The sequence below is a fragment of the Panicum hallii genome, chromosome 4 (assembly GCF_002211085.1).
Source record: "Panicum hallii strain FIL2 chromosome 4, PHallii_v3.1, whole genome shotgun sequence".
NCBI lineage: Eukaryota > Viridiplantae > Streptophyta > Magnoliopsida > Poales > Poaceae > Panicum > Panicum hallii.
In genome coordinates, this window is record NC_038045.1 from 3,726,805 (window position 1) to 3,743,472 (window position 16,668).

Sequence of the window (16,668 nt, forward strand, 5' to 3'; positions counted from 1 at the left end):
TGCCCTTTTTTAGGAAAACGAGGTGCAGGCTGCCCAGTCGATTTCTGGCCCACTTAGGAGGCCCGCGATCCATCTCTGGCCCAGCCCGCCCAGGAAAGCAGCGGACCCGAGAACCTGAACGCCGCCACCGCGCGATCGGCGAGCCGTTTGGTTGCTGCCGCCTGTTGCCTCCGTCCGCGCCCCTCCGGCGGCGTCCACCACCGCCTCTGCCAAGTGCCAACTCGTTCCTGCTCGGCGGCCGGCGCTCTGCGTCGTGTAGCCTGCAGGTACGCCTCCTGTAGCCCCTCACTGAACCCAAATCGAAAGCTTCCTTCCCCTCCTCTCTATATCATAGCCTTAACATGTTCTCTGATTGGCTTCAGGCCTTTGCATGTAGATGTAGTGAAGGAAGGAGTAGGTAGCCTCCTTTTGCGGAGCCCGCAGTTCGATCTGAGAAAGTAGCATTCATATTGGACACACGAGTCTTCCAGCAGGCGGTAATAGTGTACTAATTAATTAATAATATCTATGAAAGCATATAATTTGAAATGGAAATGATTATTTATTATGAATGTATTTCGTCTTTTTTTACAATAAATCTTGTAACATCAATCATTCGTGGTCAAATCTAATGATCTGTCACCGAGTCAAACTGAAGGAACCAGGAGAGTATGTATCCGTTGCATATATGCACCTGGCACTGGGATGGGGCAGATCAGTTCAGAGTTCAGACTTCAGATTAAGCATGCCGTTCAGGCGATGAGCTGAAGATTTCCGAGATGCATATCTTTCTTGAGATTCCAAGACCGATGTGGAGTGCTTGACTAACCACTTAACCAGCGCAGCAGTATACTACCAATTATCACACCCCCAGACAGCCTGAGCTGGTCTAAGTTGGTTGATTATTGCCGCTGCTTCCTTCGACCGGATTCCATTGACTGTCCTCTACCAACTGTTTACTTTTGCTGACATCTGGAGTCCAGGCCCAACCAACGAAGCACCCAGCTTCCAAAGCTTTACCTCTCTGCTCCACCAGTGCTCGTGCATACTGAATTCGGCATGATCGGTCTGATTGCTGAAGACGCAACTGAAGGTGCTCTCTTTTCACATCAGATGTTCAGATTAAGTGCCAACTTCTGACAACAGCCCTCACCAAATGGTCCAGGCTCTGAAGGCGGCCTTCATGAGGCGATCAAGGATCACGGTTAAAATAATCAGGATAGTGAAGACTGATGGTGCGGTTACTCATTAGAATAAGTTCAGAGCTTGGTTGATCTAGACCATACATCGTGCATGCTCCATGCAGCAAAGGACAGCCCACTAGCAGGCAGCGGCGAAAACAAAACAGAGGTTTCACATGCGTGTGCGAGCAGACCATCTACCAGCTGCTGACATTTGACCCCCTCACAGTTAACCACCACTAATCCGGTTGGACAGGCAGGCAGACAAGAAAAAAATGGCAAGAACATTAACAATCACAAGAAGATGCTTCCTCATGTGGTCCACTGCTGAATCCCTAGGAGGAGCCGGTGCGTGCATGCCTGCGTCGCTTTGGACTCTTCAATTCAATCTGCATGACACCTTTACATATCAATAAACTAACAATGCGGTAACTAGATACAACTAGCTTGCTAAGCGTAATCCATGGCAGATGCAGCTTCAGAGCTTAGCAGTTCAGAGTTACTACTGGTATCTGGTGATAAGATCTGTGCACGCAGGCAGGTACTGAATCGAAGCAAGCTCCAGCCTCCAGGCTCCAGCTCTTTCCCCAAAGCCGTCAGACTGGATTGGTCTGACGATCTTGCCATGCAGTTTGGGAACCGCTTCTATTACTTTACCCCAATTAGCGTGTGCGAGATCAGGCAGAAATTTGCAGATCATGTGTCTCTGGACAGAGGAATCAACCGGTGGGAATCTTTAGTACCAAGTTGCCCAATTAACGGTTCAATCCTTCATACTCAAAGCCCTAACCTTTACTTTGGATCTAAAACAGTAACAAAAATATAAAAAATAGAATCAAGGATTTTTTTTCCTCCTCTGAATTTCTCTCTTCTAGGGTCCTACTTAGTTTCCCCTATTTCTCTGCTCTCATGATCTTCAGGTCTTCAAGATAGCCAATGTTTTGTCCTCTTTGCATGCATTCCATTCATCACTAGATTCCTAGAATCCTACTTCTCCCTACCCAGAAGTCTAAATTCCAAGAAGAACATAGTAGAGTATCGTGATTGGAAGCGCGATGAGCATCCCGAAAATAACCCTGAAAATTCACAACACAAGCATGCATAATGTCAGCCTCTGCTGTGAGTACATACAACAACAGTTAAGCCTGAGATGTATGTCTTGCAAACTTTGAGCATGGATTTGCTTACGCTGTGCTAAGTATTTGAGGATGGCAGTTGTACTCCTTAGCAAACACAAAGGGGACGATGCCTTGTGGAAGTGCAGCCTGTTGATCAATCACATATTCCAGTTTTCACAATCATCAGTATCATTACTATTTTTTCCGGAATGGTTCAAGAAAAGAAAATAGAGTACGATCTATCTGATGGTGATGCCAACCTGAACAATGGCAACGTGGAGGAGCACTCCCCGGAGCCCGATGGCGATGGAGGTGGCGGCGATCACCGCAGGACCGGTCAAGAACCTCACCGCCATCGCGAATGTCGCCACCCTCTTACCACAGGAGATGATCTTCGGTTGGAGAGCCATGAACAGACCTAGGTCACATGTAGCACCGTCAGAATTCATCGGTTCATGTAAACAACAAAACATCAGTTTCAATGAAGAACAGATATCAAATAGCCGGTCCTTGTACCTAAGCTGAACATAGCCATTCCTAACCCCGCATCGGACAATATCGATATCGATCCCTTTATAATTGAGGGCATCTGGATGTTCCACCTGAAAATTCAGAAACAAATTGTGTTAATCCAACCATGTTATGTTAACCAGCATTTGCATGATGACAGAATCAATGTGTGGATGCCGGTATAGCCGTGTAGCATGTGCTCCTCTCCCCTAGAAATGCCTGCTGTTCTCAGCTCTCCGTCCTCTGGATGTGCCATGCCATGCATCTCGTGTAGTAAAATAGTACAGCGATGCCTGCATATGATTGTACTCTTTCTAGGCACGAAGCATCGTGCGATTTAGCCATGGATGAGATGAGCCTGCCGATCATGTCTGTGCATGCCGCCCGGATGGGTGGAGACAAGCACGGGAGCCGCAGCTGATTTGGTAGATTTGGTCTGCTGCAAAGCTCCAGGGCTCACGCATAGGACCTGCGTCGGCGTGCATGTGCCAGATCCGAGACCGACGTACCCCTCATGTGCTCTCACATGCGGACGCTAATCCTGTACTAGTTACAAGCAACCTAGTAGTAGTGAACGACATGGAAACCTAGATTTGATTTAATTTGGACCCAGTCAATTGACAAGCCTCCGTTTGGATTCACTGAATCTTGCTGAAATTGAACTCCATTTGGAATTCATGTGTTTTTGGATAAGAACTACTCATGCATGAATCCATGGATGTATAGGTGTATTATGAGCAAGTGTTTTAAGGTTGGAGTAATTTGCACCTGAATGAGACGAGGGCCCAGACGAGGCCGACGAGGCTGGAGTAGGTGTTGGGGTTCCGGATGAGCTTCCTCCACACCATGATGAGGATGAGGCGCGTCATCACGCTCGCCGGCGGCATCGGGTGCGCGGCCTCCTCCAGCCCCGGCGCGTCGGCGCCCTTCTTGCGCGGCGCCACGTACGGCGAGCCAGACACCGGGAACTTGGCGCCCAGGCCCGTCGCAGGGCTCTTCAGGCCGTCCTCGATCTCCAGGTCGCCGGCCGCCGCCGCCGCGTCCACCTTCTTGATCGGCGTGACAGTGCCACTTACGCCTGAAGTGCAAACAAGCATGAATCAATTAGCGCTAACGTTGTGGAATAATGTGGCGATCATCAGTCGCGTATTTGAGTCTTTGAATGGAGGAATCGTCTGCTGCATTAGTTACCTTTGGGAGTGGCGCCGTCGACTGGCGCGGCCGGCGGCGGTACGCCGGCGAAGTCGGTGGAGGCGGCGTGGTTGACGGCGTTGCGGAGGTTGGCCTCCGACACCGGCGACGCGCTGGAGCTCCACACGAACATGTGCAGCTCCTTGTTGGAGTTGGAGTTGGAGCCCCCGAGCTCCTTCTTCCTAGTATTGCCAAATGCGGATGACAAAGTAATTGAGATAAGTTCAGCATAAGACAAATTTAAGGGATATTTCCCCATTAAAATCAGCCAAATTTTTTTGAGCAAATCAAATGCCCAACACTGTTCATTGGCCCGTATACATTCATTCTACAATGATTACTAGCGAACAAAAACTCTTTACACAGTTATTGGGGTGTTCAGAGTGGAGGCATACCGTGGCGGTGGCATCATGCCGGGGTTCGGCGCGGGGTACGCCGTGGCGTCGCCGCCCTGCTTCCCGGATGCGAACTTGTTGGCCACCTGCTCGTCCAGCCCCGGCGCGCGTGCGCCGGCGCCTGGCTGCGCCAGCGGGCTGGCCATCTTGCTCCCGTTGAACATGGCGTAGAAGTCGGACTGGTTGAAGCTGGAGCCCCGCGGCGTGGGCTCCCGCGACGTCTGCAGCGAGTAGATCTCGACGCCGGTGAGGTTGGAGGCGCGCGGGGTCATCGCCGACGACGGGCCGTAGGGGCGGTACCCCACTCCGGAGCGCGCGGCGCCATGGCCCGTGGTGGAGGCGGACGCCGAGCGGCGGATGACGACGTGAACGCGGCCGTCGCTGCCGACCTCGGCGTCCGCCTGCAGCGCCTCGCGGCCGTTGAGCGAGACGACGTCGGAGTCGACCCTGAAGGACGCGATGCTGGCGCCGACGTCGGGCGGGAACTGCTCGGAGATGAGCGCCTTGGCGCCGCGGTACTCAAAGAGGAAGAGCATGAGCGTGTACCAGATGACGCTCTGGAGCACGACGATCTGGACCATGAGGTTCCCCGAGAAGTCGCCGTACATGGCGCGGAGCAGCGGGATGCCCATGACGAGCGTGTTGGGCAGCGTGGAGAGGGAGAAGAGCGTGATGGTCCAGTCGAGCGAGGCGGCGGCGGCGCCACGGCGGTAGCGGGAGAGGACGTTGTGCCAGACGGCGAGCGCGGCGAGGATGACGAGCTTCTGGAGCGAGTCGGCGGCCAGGAAGCGGTACTGCATCGCGTAGGGGTCGTTGGAGGAGATGAAGTGGAAGGAGAGCAGCGGGACGGCGAAGACGGCGACGAAGCGGTTGATGCCGGAGCACTGGTCGGGGGTGAAGATGCCCCACCACCGCACGGAGCCGTAGGCCAGGAACATGGCCACGTACAGCGGCACGATCGCCGCGAGGACGTCGTAGATGTCGCGCCCGGTGATCATGGCAGCGACGGCGGCGGCGGCGGAAGCTTAGCTTGTGGTGGCCACGCTAGCTACTCTTCTTCGGTTTCTACAAATTAAAGATCTGGTACTAGAGCTGACGCGAAGTCGCTGAAAAAGAAAGTGTGAGAAGAGAAGCTGAAGAGATCGTTATATAGGAGGCGATCGATGCCGCCACACTACCACAGGTTGCTAATAAGATAATCAAGTGTTAGTACTCGACTAACCGAGCTGTTAAATACTAAGCAAGGTGACCTGCGTCCATGGTGTGTGTGTGTGTGTGTGTGTGTGTGTGTGTGTAGAGAATCCAAGGGGCGGCGTACAAGTTGCAGGTAGCTGCTGCTGCTCCTACTACGTAGCTGCAGGCTGCGGCGTGTTCTTGCGCGGCTACGGCTACGGCTACTGGTACAGCCCTAGCCATAGGTACTAGGAGAAGAGAGTAAATGCGAGCAAGCTCGAGGATGCTCGAGCCAAGCAAGCTAGCTCGATGGACATGGATGCATCTGTGAATGGAGGGGGAGGGAGTGGTGGTCAGCTGGGCACGAAGAACAATGCGGCAACTGATCGATCGAGAATTGCACCGAGCTAGGCGCAGCGCACGGCCGCAGGTCGTCAGCAGTACGAGCAGAGATGGGCAGAGTTGGGATGCTGCGGCCGTCCTCGTCGCGACGCCGACATGGCGGCATGGGCGTCCGTGCGAGCTGGACTGTTAGCGTTGGGCCTTTAGGGTCTGTAGAAAGATTTTGACGACCGCTCTTCAGTTTTGATGACGGCCGGTAGGGCTGGTTAAGGAGCCTGCCCGGCTCGGCTCGGCTTGTTATCCTAACGAACACAAAAGTCTGCTTGGCACGGCTCGGTTCAGCTGGTGAGCTGGCTCGGGGAGCTAGAATATCAATATCAGCTGCTCGTGCTCCTCCTCCATGATAGCTCCTGGCGGTGCTTCCTATGGCTGTGCGCCCCTTCCCGTGCCTCTGGTTCTCGGAGCAAGGAGCCCGGGGGGGAGCATGCGGGAGATACAGGAGCAGGGGAGCGACAATGAGAGAGCTGTGGGGGACCGGCGGTCAGCGAGCTGGCAACCATCCTTTTGCGTCAGGGCCGGTGCCCAGCAGCTTGGCGGCGCGATTCGAGGGAGGAGATGGGAGTAGGGAGGCTGGAGGGGAGCTGCAGGAGCCGGTGGACGGTGAGCCGGCAACCTCCCTAGCATCGGTGCCTAGTTCCCCAGTGGCCTGGCGGCGCAACTTGAGGGAGAAGATAGGAGCAGGGAGGTCGGAGGAGCACGACTGTGAGGGAGGCTGCAGGGGGTGGCGGGCGATGAGTCGGGGACCGTCCCTGGTGTTGGTGCCTGGTGCTCCGACGGCGTGGCAGCACGACTTGAGGGAGGGGATGAGAGGTGACGGATTTTTTTGAGGGTGAGTCGGTGACGGGAATTGGAACTGCTCAAGTAGACAAGTCACTCTAGGCATGCGGCTCGTTGAGCTCACAAGCAGCTCGCGAGATAGCTCGAACTCGCTCGTTGTACTAACAAGCATAGAGTCTTGCTCAGCTTGTCAGGAATTGGACCAAGCCGAGCCGAATCAGCTTACGAGCCACGAGCATTTTTTATAACCCTAACGGCCAGGCAGGTACGCACCAACTCGACTCCTCCGATCCAACTCGCGATCATTCTCAGCTGCACCTTCACCACTTTCGCTTAGCATCAAACATAAACATACGCAAAATGTAAACATGCTCATGCAAATATGCAATTCCCAAAAACCTTAAACCATTTCGACACCATGCCAACCACCCATCACATATGACAACCATGGCACTTCTCGATCAACGTGGTTCCACGCCCTGATTGATCCGAGTCGTACCATCAGTTGCTACCAGAGGGGGGGGGGGGGTTTGGGGGGTGGGGGTGGAACGTTGCCCATAACTACAAATTAAATATGAGAAGTCATCAACTGCCTGTTTCTCTTCTCTTTCCTTTGTTTTTTTTAAAAAAAAGTCAAAGAAGAGTGTTAGTAGCCGTTAGTTTCGAACACATTTTGGTACCATTTCTTTTTTTCAAAAAAAAGTAACACTTGGTACCATGTACAGAATAATATCCCATGTAGTGTACCCGCCCCCTTCTATTCTCATGTTGTATATCCGTGACCCGTGTGCATATAAATGCTTCTTTGGTTTGCACTTGCTTATATTTAAAGGTTTAATTTTAGTTCCAATGTGTTCTTAAAGTGCCAAATATGATGACTTACTAGGACTAAAGGTCCACAAGTCTATAAGTTCCAAAGTTGTAGCTTATGGGAGCTAAAAGGTGCTTTTTATAGTGGTACCCTTCATTTATTCCTGCCGTAATCCTCTTCTTCTCGTACCCACGTTAAATGATCAGGAATATAAATTTAGTCTTTGCACAACCACATTAAATAACTTTAGTCCCTAGAGGAACCAAACAGGACCTAATATATTGTAGAAGTACGCAGGAAATACAATTCATTTATGTTCACACAAGACGACCCCCGACACGCCGTGCTGTTCGCGAGGTGGAGCATGCTGCTGCTTCTCCCCCTAGCTCGAGCTAGCAAGGTCAACGCATGCCATGCCCAAGTAGCCAACGGCCGGATAATATTAGAGGAACCTTTTGCGCAGGACACTCAAACGGAGGAGGATATCGCGCACGCATTCACATCCATCTTCGTCCTCACGGCCGGGGCGGAGGCTGTTTAGTTTAATCCCACCGCTCGCCGCGGTTGACTTCGCAAGCCAATACAAAGCCTTCTGGATTACTGCCCGCTGCCTCCTTGATGTCCCCTAGCTTGTACTCCTAGATCACTAGCAGCACGCGTCTTGCTGGTTTTCACTATGGTCTCATGCTTGGCGGGGGGCGCTCGGGTTCCAGATGGATCCATGCGTTGTGCTCTCCATTTCGGACTCCGGTGGACGCCGGCGCGCCGTTAGTGTGCGCCGCAAAGCTTACGCGCCAAGCCAGGATTAAATATCGTAGGGTTGCCGGCCGCCGCCGCGGCCAGGGTCGGGGCTCGGTCGCCGCGCCCACGGCCTCTCAGGGCAGGCAGGCAGGCAGTGCCTGTCCTTGCCGCGGCAGACACCCGCCCGCGGCTGCAGCCACCGCCGCCGACGAACCCGGCGGCTGCGCGCGTGCCGCAGGTGGATCGGTGCGGTGGGCAGCTCGACCAGCCGACCTCATTGCTCGCGCGGGCGGGGGTACGGACGCGGGGCGTGCGGCAAGTGGGCTGGGCCGGTGGTGGAGTTGAATTCAAATTACAGGTTCAAACGATCCGATCTGTTTGTTGCTCCGCCTGCCCGAAGTACTTGGTCGACTTGAATAATCTGGAAGTCAAACTAACGGAGTTCAACACTGCCATTCTGTCATTTCTTCGGTCTGCCCAGTGGATCAAAAGTTTTCTTTTTTTAGGGAAACTGGACCAAAAGATGTGAGTTCAGTCCATATCCTTCCTCGCTGGGCCCACTATATTTGGGTTAGTGAGGCCTACTAAGGCCCCGTTTGGAATAGAGGAATGAAAAATACAGGAATAGGAAAAAATGTAGGAATGGGCAAAACGTAGGAATCAAGAAGATGAGAAAACCACAGGAATTCAAAACACAGTAAACTAGAATTATTGTTGTTTGGATTGCAGGAAACATACAAGTTTGAATATTTGAACCACGGAGGGTACTAGCCGTTGCAAGCACATACTAGCCAACAGCCGTTGGACATGTTGCACACATGCTAGTTGTTGGGCATAAGACCGTTGGACCTCTCTAGCTAGCTTCTTGCTATATAATTCACCCATATGACATACAACATTGCAAGAGCCATTCAAACACACTCACCCACCTGCAGCAAACCAAGTAGTAGTATTCATTTTCATGGATTCAAACTACCATCGTAGGTCCAGAAATGATGATGAGTTTATTTTCTGCGTATTGCCCACATTACAGCCACATTACAGGAAGATACCTCTTCCCAAGCATCACAAAAACAAGCAATACACACTTCTTGTAGGAATGGAGCCACATTTATACATGAGACTCTAACTAGTCATGAAATCGTGTGTAGAACCAGATTTCATATGGAGAGAGAGATATTCCAAGCATTAGTCCAAAGATTGCGTGAAAATAATCTTGCTGATTCAAGGTATGTCTCTGTAGAAGAGCAGCTTGGTATATTTTTATATGCAGTGTCACAAAATGCTAGCAATCGGACATTGCAAGACCAATTTCAGCATAGTGGAGAGACAATCAGCCGGCACTTCCGGGCAGTGTTGTATGCTCTTACACAATTGACATGCAACTATATACGCCCACCTTCTCTACACCCACATCGTATATTAAGACAACCCAAATTTTCTCCATACTTTCAGGTATTTCTTTTTACTGCTATAGCAATAAGAACTTGAACTAAGCATGATACTAATTCTAGAATGATATGTGCAGAACTGTATTGGCGCTATAGATGGCACTCACATCCCTGTGACAATTCCATTTGGTCAAGAAGAGCCATATAGAAACAGAAAACAAGGTCTCTCACAAAATGTTATGGTGGCTTGCGACTTTGATCTAAGGTCTGTTCATGTACATGCTGGATGGGAGGGGTCAGCCTCTGATGCAAGAGTTCTCCAAGATGCACTGAACCATGGATTTAGTGTGCCACCTGGTAAATTTTATTTAGTGGATGCAGGTTATGCAAACATACCAGAATTTCTTGCTCCGTATCGTGGAACAAGATATCATTTACAAGAACAGGGAAGAGCAGCACAAAAACCACAGAACTACAAGGAATTATTCAACCTCCGATACGCTCAGCTACGAAATCATATAGAGAGAATTATTGGTATACTAAAAATGAGGTATCCAATGCTCAAAGCTGCTACATTATATGACATTAGGTTGACATTGTTGTAGCTTGTTGTGTAACTCACAATTTTATACGGCTACACAATGGAGATATATCATTGCCCCAGGATGCCTCTATAGATATCAATGAACAAAACATGAGGTCTGTACCACAAGGAGATGATCGATATAACAGTGATGTGCCAACATTTAACAATGAGCGACAAGCTGGAAATGCAATGCGAGATGACATAGCTATGAGAATGTGGGAAGATTATATTACAAGACGAACAAGTCAAAGATAGAGAAGTTCTTATATTAATTGTAAACTCGTCCACTCTCATGAGTCGGTTAATTTGTACCTTGCTAATTATCAGTTATGTTATGAGCACTGCTATATTAGTACTCTATACAAAAGTCAGGCTACCCAATGTTGCAGTAGTTAGTACTACAGCAATTGATCATAAAATAAACATGCGTACCTGCACACATGTAACAAAAGCTAGTCTTATGGAAGCTAAAGTTGTTTGCGTAGCCACCCTAGTTGAAACTGGTCACTAGTAAATGAGAGAAACACTTCCCTGGCTGGTGGATTGTCTTTGAAAATGTCTGCTGCCTTGATCATTTCTTCCATTAGTAGTTCTTCAGCCATCCCCTCAAGTGTTGACACACAATTTTTTATGCTGTATGGATCCTCCATTTTTTTTCCTCAATAGCTGTAAATCAATCAATCTCCTCTTTTTTGAGCCTTAAGTATCTCTCATGGAAATCATTGGATGAAGTAGTGTCAGGTTTTGGCCTTTTTGCCCGCCTTTTGTCTGGCACTTGTGGAGTTGAAATAGATGGTCTGGAATTTATGCATGGTAGCTCTGGAACTTGTTCTGAATCAAATGCTGTTTGATCAACAAAAGGTTGTTCTTTTTCTCCTTCCAGTGCCTCAAGAAATGCAGAGTCATTTGCTTGGTCTGAGAATTGACTAAATGCATCAGTACCAAACCAGTTGGTTTCATCCTTGCTTCCCCCTTCTTCAGAAATAAAATTCAATGACGAATCTGATCCTGCTACTCCTACAGGTTGTTTCTCCCTATTTGAATAATGATCCATTCCACGATAGCTTCTCCCTTCAGCATATCGTCTTGTATAGATTATATGAAAAATTATTATACACATATACAAGTATAGGAATACGTGCAGTTAGTAAAGATTTAAGTTCAGCTGCAACTCACCATCATAGAGAGCAAACAGATCGTTATAATATGGAAATGACTTGTCTCGCCAGCGAAGAAGGGCTTCTTTGTTTCTATGTGCTTCTAGCGATTTCCAAACCACATCTGGCGCTGTGACCATCATCCTGTCAGGATCCCAACCAAAACCACTTTCTGCAGACAAATCTTTTACAACTCGATACTCTTTTTTCATATCCTGCTCCTTTTGTTTTACTTGAGAAACAGAGTACAAGGTTGAAAATTTTTTATTCAATTGCTCTGTAATACTCTTCCATGCCTCCTTGCTCCATGCATTGTTTGTTCGGAATCTGGGCACATCATGATCTTTTAATAGCCCAATAAGATAAACAATCATTTGATGATTCCAATTTGCTCTACCAGATTTGCTTTTTGGGCCTAATCAGAAATACAATCTTAGTTTCAGAATAATACAAAGAAAGCACCTAATCTTGCTTTATATGAGGTCACAACTTTGACATCATCAGGCTGCTATATTTTCTGTATGCACGAGGGCAATTGCGAAAGTTGGATTGTACAATTGCATTTGCTAAGCAGACAATGACTATCCGCATGTCTTACACGAGTGTAAAAATATTCTCTGATCCACACTGTTACAATGTTTGCTCAACTTGGTGTCTACTAAATGAGCAAGGCTTCGAACAATAAGTAAAAGTATAAATAAAAGGTTTATGGTCCTGTAACATCTCAAGTCTTCAGTTTTCCTGATTATCAGTCAACCACACCTTTTTTTTCACAAAGGAAAAATTCGATTAAGACAAATGAAAAATTCCAGGCCACAAGTAGTGCAGAGGCACGGACAAGTCGTTTTCAACAATTAGTTTCTCAAGGACAAATAGCAGAAGCAAACAATTAACGTGCATGCTTCCATTCCTCTGGATAGGTTCACTACAAGTTGCGATACTCTGATAGATACAGTGCAAATAAAAAGAGAGTATGCGCAAATATTTTTCATTGTAGCTACGGAGTACACTGCTTTTGCCGGCATTGGGTTGGGTGCAGACCCGGCTCTAGGCCAAGGCAGGGCCAAAGGTCCTGGGGTGAAGAAGCAAGCGAGGACCCAGAGCCGGGACAGCGCCGGCGGTCAAGCGGCAAGAAGTGGCGATACTCTCGTATCGTGCCACTGACGCGTACAGCGCCCTCCATCACAGCGGCACCCCCGCCAGCCCTCTCCAGCTCCACCTCGACGCCTGGAAACACGATTCACCGCCGCCATCCTACCTACACTGAGATAAGGCAAGGAGAGCTGAGATCTTTACCTGTTTCTTGTGAAATTACTTCATCCCCTCCAGATTGAGAACCACAATCTAGTGTTGATGGAAGGGGAAAAGGCAGAGGAGAGCGATTCCGTTGAGCAGATGAGCTACTTGGTCATGGATTCATCATCTTGAGGTCCAATCTTGAGGCAGATGAGCTAGTTCTGTAGAGCCATGGTTGGGGATGAGAGCTTCGTGAGGAAGAGAAAAAGCAGACCCAGACGGAGAGAGAACGTGAGAGACAGAGACGGAGAAAGAGCGAGCCTTTCTTTCCTTTGACTTGGAGTGAATTTTTTTATTCCTGTAAAATGCACACCCGTAGTTTCCTTTCCTGCGGAACGGATCGCCGGTTTCCTCCGTTCCAAACGTAGCAGCGTATTTCCTTTCCTATGGATTGTATTCCTACAAAAATCCTTTGATTTTCCTTTGATCCAAACGGGACCTAAGCTACATGCAGTTCCGGGTGAGCCCACTAGTGCTCCGAAAGGAGGGAAGAGAGCGCAGCAAGTGTACAATGGGCTGTACCAATTTTACTGCACAAATGTATATACCGGCCCGGAAAATGACTGGCAAGGCCCAAACAACGTGGCCACTCTAAGACTTTTTTAAAAAAAGGGTTAAAAAAATTTAAATTCGAAAAGGGGTGCCGGTTTGGAACAATTCGAAAAATGGGTGCCTCCCGCCCGATCAATGGGCGGGAGGTGACATCCCGCCCATCCAGCGGGCGGGGTGTCGAAAAAAGCGAACAGGCCCCCGGGGAGGAGCCTCTTCGCGAAAGAAAACTTTTCTTATTCGTGAAGAGGTCCCTGATGCGGCACGGGCGGGAGGTTCCCCCAAGGGGCATCCCGCCCTCCCAACGGGCGGGACGTCCCCCCCCCCCCCCCCACTATTTAAGCCCCCCAACCCCCACTCACCCCCTAATTCTCATAATATTCAGCAAAAATCAACAAAAAAAGAAAGGGATGAGAGGAAGAGAGGAGAGGAGAGGAAGCGGCGAAGCCCTGTCGACACGTCGGTTTGGAGGTATATTCTCGTTATAGTCGTATAATTATCAATTATTTTTACGAATATTTGTTAGGGTAGTTATACGTAGAATAGCTTTCAGTATTTTCAATAGCTTTTAGAAATATTTGTTAGGGTAGTTCTATTTTAAATAGTTTTTAGTATTTTCAATAGTTTTTAGATATATTTCTTAGGGTAGTTATATTTTGAATAGTTTTTATAGTTTCAGTAGTTTTCAGATATATTTCTTAGGGTAGTTATATTTTGAATAGTTTTCAGTATTTTCAATAGCTTTTAGAAATATTTGTTAGGGTAGTTCTATTATAAATAGTTTTTAGTATTTTCAATAGTTTTTAGATATAGTTCTTAGGGTAGTTATATTTTGAATAGTTTTAAGTAATTTTAATAGTTTTTATATACATTTCTTAGGGTAGTTGTGTTTTGAATAGTTTTAAGTAATTTTAATAGTTTTTATATACATTTCTTAGGGTAGTTGTGTTTTGAATAGTTTTTAGTAATTTTAATAGTTTTTATATACATTTCTTAGGGTAGTTGTGTTTTGAATAGTTTTTAGTATTTTCAATAGTTTTTAGGAATATTTCTTAGGCTAGTTATATTTTGAATAGTTTTAGTAATTCAATACTTTTTAGTAATTCAATAGTTTTTAGATATATTTCTTAGGATAGTTATATTTTGAATAGTTTTAGTATTTTCAATAGTTTTTAGGAATATTTCTTAGGGTAGTTATATTTTGAATAGTTTTTAGTAATTCAATAATTTTTTCATGTAGATATGGCGCAGACACCGGAGCTCCTTGACGCGAACACCGACGAACGGCACAAGTCGTACCTGGCAGCGGTGGAGGGGCAGGAGCTTCACGAGTTGCGCCCTCATGTAGCAAAGGAGTTGTTGCGCAAAGGAGTTGTTGCACCTGGACGACCGCTGGCTTGACAGGTGATACTTTGTATTTTTTTTTACGGAACTTGTACGATAATTGTAACCACAATGCAAAATATACAGGTTACGTGAGGCTGGTTTGCTGCCACTCGCACGTATGCTTTAGGCCGGCGACGGCCAAGACGGTGGCGCCAAGAAGCGGATGCAACTGGACCGCTCTCTACTTGCGGTGTTGGCGGACAGGTGGCGTCCGGAGACGCACACGTTCCACTTGCCGTGCGGGGAGATGGCCCCACGTTGCAGGACGTGTCGTACCTGCTCGGGCTTCCCATTGCGGGTGAAGCTGTTGGCCCGGTTGCCGTGCCACCTTTCTGCAGGGCGGAGCTTCAGGAGCGGTTTGCTCCAGTGAACCCGCCACTTTTTGTGAACGTACCGGACGCGCCCGGCCCCGCCAAGAGTTGGGTAATACAATTTAGGATAAGTACAAATATTTTTTAATTAATTTAATTAAATCATATGTGACTACCTCTAAGCATTGAACAAATATATTTCAGGCTCAGGATCTCCACTCTCTGGCTGGGCAGTACGAGGTGTCGCGCTGCCTGGAGGCATATCTGTTGTGGTTGTTCGGCTGGACTCTTTTCTGCAACTCTAGCGGGAATTATGTGGACAAGGTTCTCATCCAGTACGCGCGCGATTGCGGATGCGGAGCCGGGCCAGGTACCTGGGTGGAGCTGGGGATCGGCAGTGCTTGCTGCCACGTACTGAGGCTTTTGCCAGGCCTGTTTCAAGACGGAGAGGACCGCCGTCATCACAGGCTGCCCACTTCTACTGCAGCTATGGTCGTACGAGCGATTCACCATAGCACACCCCCTAATCAGCAAGGAGCCTTATCCGCCCGAGATGTATGGTATGTGGCACGAGGATAGCCCCACGATGGGTTCGCTTTGAACCGATCGACGGGTAAGCTCTTTAATTTACTGTTGTACGTTTCTATATATGCAAAGTACCGATGCAGTTGTGTAATTTTGCAGATGAGCTGGGCACATCGGCAGGTCTGAAAAGCATACCCGCAGTTCGTGTCCGAATTTGATCGGATGCAGCCACAGGATGTCATCTGGACCCCGTACACCGCTGCGGCTATCTAGACACGTGCGCCACACGGGTTGTCCTCCCTCTGCACGCGTGACGAGGCATACTGGCTTACAAAGGCGAACCTAGTGTTCGATATTATCGTCGAGCCGTACTGCGTCGAGCGAGTGATGAGGCAGTTCGGGCGACGACATCACTTCCCTCTCCTACCTCGAGCGTTCTAGGCCGTGCCGCGCAACGTACACGAGTAAGTTTGTGATAACTCGTTTTGTATTAATTATATAATCGTTATCATAAAGTAGTGTTGTCTTTCAAATGTTTGCAACAGATATTCGCGCAGGGGATATCATGCCAACGAGGTCAACTGGGTCGTCAAGCTGATGGAGTATGTAGAAGGGTGACTTGACGCACGTGACGATGTGTGGGACGAGCCGCAGCCACACACGGAGGCGTCATACGGCACATACCTCCGCTGGTACCTCCCTCGCAGGCGTCCGTACGTCACTCTTTCACGTATTGATGAGGCGGAGCATCAGCACCAGCCGACCATCTCGGACACGTATCCCTCGTACCGTGATCAGGCGCAGCGTGGTGCGGTACGTCTTTCGCAACTTGAATTATTAAATCTTTTTTTATAAAAGATCGATAATAATATTACTCTGCTTCCCATTACGTATGCAGATCGATCTGATCAACTTCGCGGAGGTTGAAGCTTCATCTCAGATCACGTTGTTTGAACGTGGAGTACGTGTACCGGAGGCACAGTACAAAGATAGCTTGCGTAAGATTCAAGACAACTTGACGCGAGCGTTACGTGCACTGGCGTGTCACGGCAGAGACGACGTGGGGGCCTTCAGTTCATCTCATGCGTCCGCCCACGTGTACACAGCTGGCCCGTCGACCTCTGCAGCACCGCACGCAGCGTCCAGCGGTACTGCCGCTAGTTCAAGCTGTTAGTCCTTCATAATTGCC

The 16,668-nt window shown here is 48.7% G+C and overlaps 1 protein-coding gene across 1 annotated transcript; it reads right to left on the reverse strand.

The window, feature by feature from the left end:
* Positions 1–1,543: 1,543 nt before the first annotated feature.
* Positions 1,544–5,475, reverse strand: LOC112889589 (auxin efflux carrier component 2). Its single transcript, XM_025956306.1, has 7 exons — positions 4,375–5,475; positions 3,980–4,161; positions 3,557–3,866; positions 2,795–2,880; positions 2,539–2,696; positions 2,349–2,425; positions 1,544–2,236 (listed from the first exon to the last, which is right to left on the reverse strand). The coding sequence occupies exons 1-7, from the start codon at positions 5,370–5,372 to the stop codon at positions 2,170–2,172; spliced, it is 1,878 nt and encodes a 625-aa protein (XP_025812091.1). The 5' UTR covers positions 5,373–5,475; the 3' UTR covers positions 1,544–2,169.
* Positions 5,476–16,668: the final 11,193 nt, after the last annotated feature.

Excerpts from the sequence above, each read along its gene's own strand:
- LOC112889589 (XM_025956306.1), bottom strand. The coding sequence starts at position 5,372 with ATGATCACCGGGCGCGACATCTACGACGTCCTCGCGGCGATCGTGCCG. Across the intron at positions 2,881-3,556 it reads TGGGCCCTCGTCTCATTCAG|GTGGAACATCCAGATGCCCT; the intron begins GTGCAAATTACT and ends CTGAATTTTCAG. Across the intron at positions 2,426-2,538 it reads TCCACGTTGCCATTGTTCAG|GCTGCACTTCCACAAGGCAT; the intron begins GTTGGCATCACC and ends ATTGATCAACAG.